This window comes from Macrosteles quadrilineatus, unplaced genomic scaffold (assembly GCF_028750875.1).
Source record: "Macrosteles quadrilineatus isolate MER2022 unplaced genomic scaffold, UCM_ALF_1.0 Scaffold_4__1_contigs__length_99947679, whole genome shotgun sequence".
In the NCBI taxonomy this organism is placed as follows: domain Eukaryota; kingdom Metazoa; phylum Arthropoda; class Insecta; order Hemiptera; family Cicadellidae; genus Macrosteles; species Macrosteles quadrilineatus.
This window is the reverse complement of record NW_026542597.1, coordinates 81,909,626-81,921,981: the sequence shown is the minus strand read 5'-3', so window position 1 is coordinate 81,921,981 and position 12,356 is coordinate 81,909,626. Positions and strand designations below refer to the sequence as shown.

At 34.7% G+C, this 12,356-nt stretch overlaps 1 protein-coding gene across 2 annotated transcripts; it reads left to right on the top strand.

Moving 5' to 3' along the window:
• The first annotated feature begins 1,856 nt into the window (after positions 1 to 1,856).
• On the top strand, positions 1,857 to 12,356 carry LOC128993490 (uncharacterized). 2 transcript variants are annotated; one of them, XM_054417432.1, is made up of 2 exons: positions 1,857 to 1,912; positions 10,019 to 12,356. In XM_054417432.1, the coding sequence occupies exon 2, from the start codon at positions 10,038 to 10,040 to the stop codon at positions 11,202 to 11,204; it is 1,167 nt and encodes a 388-aa protein (XP_054273407.1). In that variant the 5' UTR covers positions 1,857 to 1,912; positions 10,019 to 10,037; the 3' UTR covers positions 11,205 to 12,356. The 2 variants fall into 2 exon arrangements, with proteins under 2 accessions (XP_054273407.1, XP_054273406.1); XM_054417431.1 differs by having other exon boundaries at positions 1,863 to 2,052.

Genomic DNA, 12,356 nt, shown 5'->3' with positions numbered 1-12,356 from the left:
TAACATTATTTTAAATGAGTACAAATAAATCAAACAGTTATCATGAAAATGTTATAAGTCTATACTTAATTCCATTATTTTAAAAGTCCATTATTAAATATTCTAAATTTGTGATTTAATCACCAGACATCCCTATAACTCAAAAGAATTATATTATTTTATATGAGTACAAATAAATCAAACCATTTTCATTTGTATGCCAATGCATTGTAATATAATAATAGCATTAGTAAATAAAGGTCTGATTTATTGTTTAAAAATACTTATATCTAAAAAAAAGGCTTGATATACAACAAAACAGCTAAAATTCCAGCAACCAAAATAGCCTTCAACATAATAATACAGCATAAAAAGTTAAACAATTTAAAACCATTTACCAGTTTCTTTTGTATGTAAATGTGCTATAATATAATTTCAACAATAGCAATAGTTTCAAACTCTAGGTATTACCAGCACGGCACTGTCGGGGGCATGACGATGTTCAAAGTGATGCGCCTTCTATCACTTACATGTTTGTCTAGCTTCTAATAAAAATATTTATAGCATAAAATTTATATATTAAAATTCTACATGAACTACTGTTTAATACGATATAAATATAATTTAATTTATGCCACTGTATAATTATTAATTAAGAAAAATATAAAAAGGTTACTCAAAGTAAACATGAAAAAGTAAGTAAGCGAGGATTTTTTTTATTTTTCGGTCAGAGAAAAACTTTCAGTGGAAGAAGTATAGATGATTAGATGTTCCTCAATTTTTGTTTCTAACATTTTTTCATAAGACTTTTAGTTTGTCATCGCTGGGGATCAGAAGTAACCTATGGGTCGGGAGCGCGTCCGAGTTCACGTGCCGAGAGCTGGGTTTTAAAAAAAAGTGGTCAAAAAAAGCTCTTCATTTCCAGGCTTGTTTTTTCAGTATTAATAACATTTTTTAACCAAAAAATGCCCCCATATAGCCTCTAAAACGCCAAAAATAGGGTAAAACCATCATATTTTACCTATTTTGGGTGTTTTTTCACCAAAAAAATTCAAAAGTCCTAGGTCCAAAAACGCCGAAAGTGGGGTCATATTCTGGTATTACCTCTACTACAACACGTTTTTAGGTTCAGCTGGCAACACAAATGGTGCCCTCCCTAGAGAAAGTAGTACCCGCGGTCCATATCACTCCGCTATTTTTCCTCGGCAAGAAATGTGCTCCGCGTTTTGAGAATATAGTTCCGTATGTTTTTGTAATTTGAAGTGGTTTCCGCGCCTTAAAAAATGCTCTAAAGGTATTTTCTTGTTTATTAAGATCGTAGGAATGTTTTAAGAACGTTTAAAAGAAAAGTCCAGAAAGTTAAGAAATACCGAAACTATGAACACGAAATGACAGGTTAAATAGTAGTTATAATAGTCAATCAGCTGCTCATAGTATTATTATCTTTAAGTGTTGCCAACCTATTTCCAAGCGTACACGGATTACGTGCATAATAGAACCACGCTGTTTTGTGTTGTTTCGTTGGAGTCCTGATGTGCGGCAAAGTATAAACCGTCCGGCAAAGTATAAACCGTACGGCAAAGTATAAATATGCAGCAATTAGCAGCTTTCTGTACAATAAACAGTACAAGGAAGCCAACTTTGTCGGGTGACTGTAGGAAATAGTTATTTGTGTAACTAAAAATTAAAAAAAATTCAACTTAGCGGTTCTAGCGGCGAACGCTGACATGTTAGCCTTAGTCCCTCCCGTGCTCCCGTGTGTCCCACCGCTCGGTCTCTGCTGTCATTGTTTTGAAAAATAATAAATACAATACAAAATACAACATAACATAACCTCTGTCTCAAGTGTCTCATAGAGTGTTGGAGTATGTTTTATCTAGGCTAAGATTATTCTCTCAATTCATTTTCATGGTTTCAAAGGCTCTAGCTAGAGGTAAACTGCTCAGTAACCAATAGTTCTGGGACTCACAAGTCACAAACCTGGTTTTTTTTAAGCAAAAGCATGCTTTATAAAGTGTGTAATGTTATTTAAATTCCAATGTCTTGGTTGCTAATTTAAAACCGAGTTTCAAGGTAAGACCTTACAAATTATTACCATTATTACCTCACACAGTTCTTACTAGCATGGTGTGGTGGCAAGCATCCTTTTTCACTGTCACTGAATGACACTGTCAATTAATTGACATACAAGAGTGATGAGTGTCACATTTTTTAGTATAATTACCAAATGCTTATTCGACTCATGTGTTTTGAGAGATAATTCTTATGTTACACAAATAATTAACTTATCTTATTAAGGCCTATTTTTACTGATAAATTACGATAATATATCGCAGGTTATTCTCTGCGCAACTATAACTTACTCCTTATCCGTAGGAAGTAGGCCGGCTGCACTTTACTTAACGTCCTAAGTTACACTCATTCGAATGAAAATATCGATCATTGATTATATTGATATTGATAGGCTAAGTTATATTGTTTGGCTAGGTAAGGTTAACCTAACTAACCAAATTATATCAGCTGAAACAATCGAATAATCAATATTTTCATTCGAATGAGTGTAGGTAGTAAAGTGCAGCCAAATAAAACTACAAAATATAATTTCGTATAATTTACGCTACTGTAAGAAAACAAATAGGTAACTTAATAATAACTAACTTAGAACAGCAATGAATTAAAACCAGATTAAAAGAAACAAAAACCAACCAAAAAACCTACAATCCAGGGTATGTTGGTAACTTAATTGCCCTTAGAAAATGGAGAAATGGATTTTTTTTTTTACCCTGGATAAAATCACAAACAACTTTATTCATGCAATTAATACAAAACCTGAGGGCATGATAAAACTTTCTCCTTTAGTAGGCTATATTTCTCATCCTTATGTGAAGCCATGTTTTTGCCATTGTTTTAGCGAATTTCCCATATAGGGAATAAGCTATTACCGTAGTACTCATGGTAAGACCTGGACCCGGGACCGATTTATTTTTTCATTTTGAGGTCCCTAGAGGCCAAAAACACCATCCGTTCAAATTCATATATATATATATATATATATGTATATATTTATATATGTGTCCGTCAGCACGATAACTCGAGCAAAAATGATCCGATTTTGATGAAATTTGGTACAAACGTGTAAACCTACATTTATTCAAACGAGTTCGCGAACCAGCATGATCGGACTATGGGAAGGGGGGTTAATGGGGGGTTTTATGGGGTAAAAATAGGTTTTTCCCATTTTTGACCCTAAAAACACAAAATTTTACAATTTATTTCCAAACCATTTTGTAGAGCTTAAAAAAATAAATAATTTAGTATATTGAAGCGTTATTGTGCGCCTAATGGTTACAGAGAAAATTCCAAAAAATTGTAAATTTAAAATCCCTATGTTATTCTTATGGAGAATAAGTCAACTGTTGTAGTTTACTTGTTTTTGAACATATTTTGATCGAATTTGGAAAGTACATTCATTTCTTACTAAAATATTAACATAAAAACCACCTTTATACCCTCCCTGTTGCAGCAAACCTAAGTACTGTACTCGTTAAACTAATTCGATTTAAATAGGGAATAAATATGATATTTTTAAGGAGGCATTTTAATGTGAAATCCTATCAGGCTAATGGAAATTCGCTTAGACTGCAGGTTTACTGCGGCGGGGGTATTTATTTATACCATATGGTAAGATGCAAACTGAAAGAAATATAGCCTACAGTCGGGACCACGAAAGTTTGCAGTTGGTGGCAGCCAATCACAAGACAAGGCTAGTGCGACGCTGCCATATCGCCTGTTGACAACACTTATTAAAATAAGGTACTAAAAAATATTTTCAAATCAGCTGGTAGCCTATTATTAGATTTTGCAACATCGCACTGTCCTCATTGGCTCCTTCGAAGTCACAAGGAATATAGGCTCCTCCCTCAACTGCAAACTTTCGTGGTCCTGACTTTATATATAGGTAATAAGATAATATATCGCTGGTTTTTGGGAAACTGTACCCCAGATAAATGAAGCTGATGCGGATAGGAAAGAAAATTTGTTCAAATAAGGGTGATTTTGTTAGTAAGTCCTACCATTGATTACACAGTTTGTCCAGGGATATAGACAGCAAAAGACCTAGACCAACAAAAATTATGTTAATTTTCCTTTTCGTTATAATTAACTTAATTGATCTTTGTTTTTGCAAACTGATGTCTTGATTGCTGTTAAAGTTTTGCACTGATTGTGTTTCCCCTTGTCAGTCAGTATCGATCTACATTTTTTTGCTTTTTATTGAGGCCTAGCCTACTGCCTAGTTGTGTTCTTTTTTGAATGGTTATAGGGGTGTTAAATAATCCCATTAGGCCCCGGGTACGATATGAGCGGCGCCGCTCTGACATCGGGTCTCATTTAGTTGCGTGTAAATTTGTTGGGGGTGGCCACGATACGTCTGAGCGGCGGTAAGCGGAACCGCTCAGCGCCGCTCATGGTTCCAAGTCAAAACCAATTTTCGCAAAAACGCCGCTCGCCGCTCAGGTGAGTCATGCTTCAGTTTGGCCTAAAATGACAGGAAAACAGCAGCAAACGTGCGATACGGGTGTATACGTGAGGTGCAGTCCAGGGAATGTTTGTGGAATGACCAGCATGGAAGTTTTAAAACACTTCAGTCACCAGAAAAGTATGAGACCAAGTTAGGGCCATTGTTTTTCTAAAAACTAAGTTTTTTTTTAAAGGCAAACAATTGTCAAATAGCAACAATAGTTGCAATACATCTTACAGGTAAGCAAAGTTTACCACTTTCGACGAAACTGACTCATAAAACTAGGGGAATTTGATGTGTGTTATAAATGTGCTGCTTGTATCGTAGCCACCACCGCCGCTTCGCTCAGGTTACCGCTTACCGCTCGTATCGTACCCGAGGCCTTATCCCCATTATCAGTTCCACATATTTAAATGCAGAACAAAAAATATGATTTTAGCTAATGGCTGCAGTTTTCTAAGTGCCCCACAGTCAAGTAAAATTAACAGCATCAAGACCATCAACAGATTGAGGTTTGCCTACAAAGCTATTGAATGAAAGTGGACCTACAATAAAGCTACTTGACTAATGGCTAAAAAGATGTATATTTCTGTAAATCCAATCAGGTAAATGGAAATTCGCTTAGTCTGAAGGTTTGCTGCGGCGGGGGTCTGATACTTAAACATGTTTTTTTTAGTATCAGCTTTTCAGAGATCTATTAAATGTTTATGTTCATCTAAAACAAAAAAAAACTGGGATGTATCAAATCAAATTTTTTATACAAATTTACAGCAAAAAAATCATAAAATTAAATAACGGTATTCAAATTTTGAATATATGGCATGGTAGTTTACTTCCGGAGGAGAAATATTTTCTTTTTATTGTTATTACTGAACAAAGAGCACACTCACAAAATTGGCTTCAGCTGTTCCATAAGGATGACAAATCTATGATTGTGCATTCAAAATCATTCATGTCGGAAAGAAATGTGTTTTAATTGAGAAGGTTACCTTTTATACCATAAAGAGTTGTGATTATTGACGAAACTGTTTCTCAACAATTAATTATGAGTGAAATAAATCCTACACCATAATAGTTAGTACATTAAATTCTTTATTACTAGATCCATAAGATACTTAACACTACGTACAAAAATACAACTAGATACATATGACATACTTAACCTTAGATACACAACATGCTTAAGTTTTTTTTTACATGGGAGGGTGGTTATCCCATCGCCACAACCCCCAATATGAATGGAGGACCTACTTCTGGTCAGCGGGTCCATCGGACCTAGCCGGGAGGACTGACAAGCAGATCCACCGACCTTCCCCCTATCCGCCACCCAGGGGACGCTCCGTATACGCTGAAGTAGGAAAGCGCACGGATACTTTATTAAAAGATACATAAAATACTAACTCTAGGTACAAAAGCTACTTAATACTAGATACTTAGCATACTTCTTAATACTAGCAAGTTCATTCTAACTATTATTTTTCATCTTCTTCAGGCTTTATCCTTCTTTTCTATTGTAAATTGTCTTCAATCGGCTCACAGTGTGTTGCTGCAGAACTTTTCAATTTATTCCTCTTGAAGTTTCCCAGATAGTCCAGCTCCTCATCCTATCTGCATTCATCTCCCATATTCCATTGTGTTCTTCAATCATTTTCATGTAAGTAGATCCTATAAACTTCCATTTTCCTCATTAGAAGTCCCTAGTTGGTTGTTTCCTATAGTGTTCCTCTGCAAGTTAGGTTGTATGAAGCAGGAGTGACAAGAATAGAAGAAACATGGCAAGTTTTCACTGATATTCCAGAACTGATCTACTTACTGTGGTACCCAATGGAATGTAGTCAAGACACTTAAGTTTCTTGAGTCTGTACTCTTCCTCATCATAATTTTGACATAAGGAACAATTTTGTCTTGCATTGATTTATGAACAAAATGAATGAATAAAATTAATGGTTTCTATGGAAATATTTATTCACTGTACTTTCAACATGCAATGGTTCAACAGGCTTAGATCTTACTATACAGACAGTTTGAGACATTTAATTTCCTTGAAATATCGAAGCCAAATTTAGAATAAAATACCCCCGCCGCAGCAAAACTGCAGACTAAGCGAATTTCCATCTACACAGCTGGAATTTCACTAAATTATTCCCTTAAAATTGTCAGATTTATTTCCTATTTAAATATCATTAATATTAATGAGTACTTAGGTTTGCTGATACAGGGAAGAAAATAGGGGGTTTTATTAAAATATTAATAGCTTAGTATGAATTAAACAAAATTTCATTAAAATATGTCCATAGACAAGCAAGCTACTATACTGTATTTATTCTCCATAAGAATAACATGGTAATTTTAAATTAACACTATTTTGCGATTTTTCCGTAACCATTTGGCATGCAACAATGCTTCAATATACTAAATTATTTGTTTTTTTTTTAGCTCTACAAAATGGTTTAGAAATAAATTGCATATTTTATTTTATGTTTTCAGGATGAAACATTAGAAAAACCCATTTTTACCCCATAAAACCCCCCATAAACCCCTGTTCCCATAGTCCAATCATGCTGGTTCGCGAACTCGTTTGAATAAATGTAGGTTTACACGTTTATATCAAATTTCATCAAAATCAGATAATTTTTGCTTGAGTTATCGCGCTAACGGACACATATATATTTATGAATTTGAACGGTTGTTTTTGGCCTCTGGGGACCTCAAAACGAAAAACTAAATCGGTACCGGGTCCAGGACTTACCATGAGACTTACGGTAATAGCCTATTCCCTATATGGGAAATTTGCTAATATTTTCTATATGGGAAATTCGCTAAAACAAAGTATTCAAATTGAGCCTCCAACAGAATGCGCTGCTGACGATTGTTGGTTTAGGCTGTACACAAACTTTAACCAAGCCTTTAAAGGGCAACTTCTTGCCAATTATAGGGATTTCTTTTAGGATAGCAGGCTTGCGTAATCTGGTAAAAGTGAACTCTGGCTCAAGAAACACAAAAATATTTTGCTTTTATAGTTTTACACCAACAGTATCTATCTTCCAAAATCAACCCATCCTTAGTTGAAAATGCTATCTGTGACAATGGAATATATATCTGTGGCAATTGGGCCTAAAGACATATCACATCCCAACTCCAACCACCTTTGGTTCAAAACAGCGTCAGAAAATAGCGTCTGATAAAGTGAAATATTCTAATTTCCGTTTTTAAATTAAACTTTAAGTATTAATAGCTCCCAGATGGACATTTTACCACTAAGGTATGAGTGCCGTACTTTTTTTCCTAGGACAAAAAAGCGTAGGTGTAATAAGGAGTTGTCATCAACATATGATTTCTTAACACGTTCGCTGCTACGGACGTTCCGGAACGTCAAACGGGCCACGGCGCCAGGAGCTAGGAACGTTCTGGAACGTCGCCGTTCATTGTTGTTTAATGTTTTCATGGATCAGCCAGCTCGTCACGAGCGTCCTATTATTTCTTTGTAGCTCGTGGGGACGTATTTTTCTGGCAATAAAAAATATTGTTTCCCAAAATCACCACCAGGGTCGTTTAGAACAGGGCTTTGTCCCACCTCTTTCCTGCTAGATAACGACACTACTTTACCGACTGCAACCTGGGTAGTGTTGCTATCTATAAGAATCACTTAGTACTATGTCAAAAGCCGGTTTAATTGCAATGTTTACGCAGCGGCAAGCGTTAGTTCAGCTCCTGGCGCCGTCCCGGCATCTGGCGGTCAGCAGCAAACGTGTTAACACACATGGTTTATGTTATTGTTTTTAATGTTTATGTCTGTGTTTATATATTTTTCATTCAGTTAAAATGGTTGAATAAAATAGGTTGTACATTCTCTTGTATCATGTTTATTATATAATTTAAGGACTTTATAGATAGTAGGTCTATAGTTTTTTTTTTTTTTTTTTTTTTAAGGGAGAGGAGAGAAAATGCTTTTATGCACACAGGTAGCCAGCCTGTTGTGTGAGACTCCTGAATCCACCAGAGACTAATCCCTAAAAAAACCCCCTCTACTCTGTTGGACACAGACCTGGAATTGTTTGTCACATTACTTCAAGTCAGGCCAACATATGACCTAAGCCCTCAGGGCTCTCACCGTTTTTGGCATGTAGTAGCTATTACCGTATATCTCATGGTAAGACCTAGACCCAGGACCAATTTACTTTTTCGATTTGAGATCCGCAGAGGCCAAAAACACCATCCGCTGAAATTCGTATACATATAATATTTATATGTGTCTGTTAGCACGATAACTCGAACAACATTTATCCGATTTTGGTGAAATTTGGTATAAACGTGTAAACCTACATTTATTCAAACAAATTTGGAAACCAGCAGGATAGGACTATGGGAACAAAGCTATGGGTCTTTATTTTTATGGGGTAAAAAATGGAGGGTTACCCATTTTTCACCTTTATAAAATGTCAATTTATTTCCAAATTATTTTGTAGAGCTCATATAAACAAATAGTTTAATATATTGAAGCGTTGTTAACGTTTCCTAACGGTAACGGAGAAAATTCCAAAAAAAATTTAATTTTAAATAACCATGTTATTTTAATGGAGAATAAATAAACTGTTATAACTTGCTTGTCTATGGACATATTTTAATGAATTTTGGAAATTTGTTTACTTCATACTTAAGCTTTTAATATTTAAATAAAAAAAAAAAAAAACACATTATTGCCTTCCTCTGTAGCAGCAAACCTAATAATTAATGCCTATATAATTAATGCTATTTAGATAGGAAATAAATCTGAAAATTTTAACGGGAAGAATTTTGTGGAATTTCAGCCAAGTAGATATAAATTTGCTCAGTCTGCAGGTTTGCTGCGGGCGGGGGTATTTTAATCTTTTTAATTTAGCTATATTTTTACATAGTACTGTTACAATGTTTCTTTACGCACCCACACACACTCACACACAATCCAAATTTCCTTCCTTTGTAGCCCACAGTATTCTCCTCTCCTTTCCTTCCCAGGTCCAAATCCAACTCCAATACTTGTCACCCCCTCCTTATCTTCTTCATTAGCCCTTCTCATTGGCTGATCACCGATAGGGTTATGGCTGTTTCTCAGAAGCCAGCCGGCTACTAGTCATCATCTGCTCACATCAGCTGGGAAAATAATTTTGAAATTAATGCTCATGCTACTGCTCTTAAACTCTGTAGTTGGTCCTTCTGGTCGACGAAATGTAATGTGAACGGGGTGTTGGCGTAGATGAGCTCTGTGTGCTCAGGGCTAGTCCCATTTTTTACAATATATATATTTATAAAAATTTGAATGAATATTGTGTCAGGCCTCTGGGCGAATATCAAATTAAAAATTAAATCAATCTCTGGTCTAGGTCTTACCACGCCACCTGCGGTAATAGTTTATTCCATCTTTAGGGATATTGGATCAAAGTAAATCGTTCCAGGGTCTAGGTCTTTCGTTGCCATGTATCGTAATAGCTTCTTCCTTATAGGAAATTTAACTGAAATGTACAGTTAGTTTTATTGTTCCAGGTTACCTGTCCTAGGGAAAATGAATTCAAACGAAATTAACGAAGAATTGAACTTGAAAGTTCGTAATCAACTTGAATTTGCAATTGCTTGTTGCTCTGGTATTAAACTTAGTGACAATAACTTATGCCAATTTTGTGGCAAAGAAGTTTCTAAAAAAAACCTAAGGCGTCATGAAAAGCAATGTCCAGAAAACAAAACAAAGTTGCAATTTCAATGTCAAATTTGTAAAATTGTTTTAGCAAGAAAGGATAGATTAAAAACTCATATTCAGAGGCATGAAGAGAGAGGAGAAGACAAGTATTTCTGTCAAAACATCAGTTGTATGTATGCGGAATGTGATATATCCTTTGCTCAAAAAACACACCTGATAGAGCATCTTACAAAAAAACACGGACTTTGCTTTGAAGATCCGAAAATCATCAGTTTTAATAACAAGGAAGAGTTTGAAAAATGGAAAGAAGAAGAAGAAGAAAAAAGTTTTTCATATTACTCCCAGCATTCTGGTAAGAAAGTTCGTGGAGACAATGAATTTATTTACTTCTACTGCCAACGTGATACGCCAAGTATAACTGAGCAAAGCTTTTATCGCAAAACTAACCGGAAGAGAAAAATTGGTCAGGTGAAAACCGGGAATCGATGTGTTTCTATGATGCAATTAAAATTAGATAAACATGGTAAATATGAGGTAAAGTATTTTCCTACTCATAGTCATCCTTCATCAATTGAAGACTGGAAATTCCATCCTCAGTCTAAAGGTGTGAATAAATATATTGAAGAGCAGATAGCACTTAATGTACCTCCTGCGCAAATTGTACAGTCTTTGAAAACGCCAGTGACCAAAGAAGTGGGAGATGATACAAGTCAAAACAAATTAACCAAAGCCCAGTTAATAACGAAGAACCTTGTGAGATTAAGAGCTTACAAGAAGAGGCGAGCTAATGGAGATATTGAAAATGAAAATCACGATATCATGCAAGTTAACTCTACGGATTGTATGAATTTTCTACCAATTGAAATTGGAGCTGATGTGGAACTCCATACAAGCTCCATTCCTGAAGCAAGTTCCAGTATAAATGTAGAAGAAAAACTTCAGTTGTTGTTAAGTTTAGTAAATAGTGGAAAATTGCCTAATGAAATTATCGATGAAATAAGCGCAGGCCTTGATGAATTAATCAACAAATGTTAGGTGTTTGTTTAATTTGGGTGATAAGAATTGTGTTACAAGAATAAAACAAATATCTCCAAGTACATTTAATTATTTATGGAAATAATAATTCCATCCAACCATTCTAAAAACTAAAAATATACCTAAGATGATTTCACATGCAGATATAGGGCGGTAAGAATTAAGTACAGTACCACCTTCAAAAGGAAGTCTGCAACAAATTTATTACCGTAATGTTAATTGTAAGAAATTTAGGTACCTCTACCTGTGTCGTTACAAAGTGAGTAACCAATTAAATTCTTTTCATATAAATAGAATAGTATTACTTTACAGTCTTTACACTTTTAAATTAACAATGCCAATGTATAAAACAAAACTCCAAAAAATAGTTATTTTACAAGATTTTAACATTTGACTTGAATCTCACTTTATTTACATTAAAAAATAACACAACAACATGGGACTGAATGGACAAGAATCACTTTATCTTACATTTTAAACATTGTTGGTGTTATTACTGTGTCTTATATTTATGGTGGCATTTGTAAAGTCGACAAAACGGGAAAAGTAAGTGGTTTGAATGAGCATTATTTTATTGGTTTGAAAATAGACGAAGTATTAATTCAATGGTTTTAACATGTTTAAAATATTTTTCACTGATTTCTGTTTTGTCTTTTATTTACTGGGCAACAAACACACAACAACACTTAAACTTCAAATTTGGGACTAAATTTATCCTTTCAATTTGATTGTTTTATTGTTTGCCATGGTATCAGGTTTTTGACTGAGAAATAGTTCAGTTTCATTTTCCTAAGTTTGATAGATTATTTTGGTGACTGTAGTATAGTAAATACAATTAATTATAGTAATTAATTTATTTACTGCCAAAACACTTTCATTGTTAGACAGGGTTCAATAGCCTTGGAAGGGTGTGTGGCCAGCTATAGTTCGGCCGCTTAGAAAGCGACCTCCTCTAGCATTGGTTTAGCATTAGCGCGCAGGTCGTTTTCTAACCGGCCGAACTATAGTAATCTAACTTGTGATTCATTTTTTTGTGTACAGATAAATATTTCTTTAAATGTCCCCTTTTTGTTGGTCTATGCTTATTATATTTTACTACAGTTGAAGATTTGTATCATAACAATAAAGGTTTAAATTACCTGTATCCGGCAA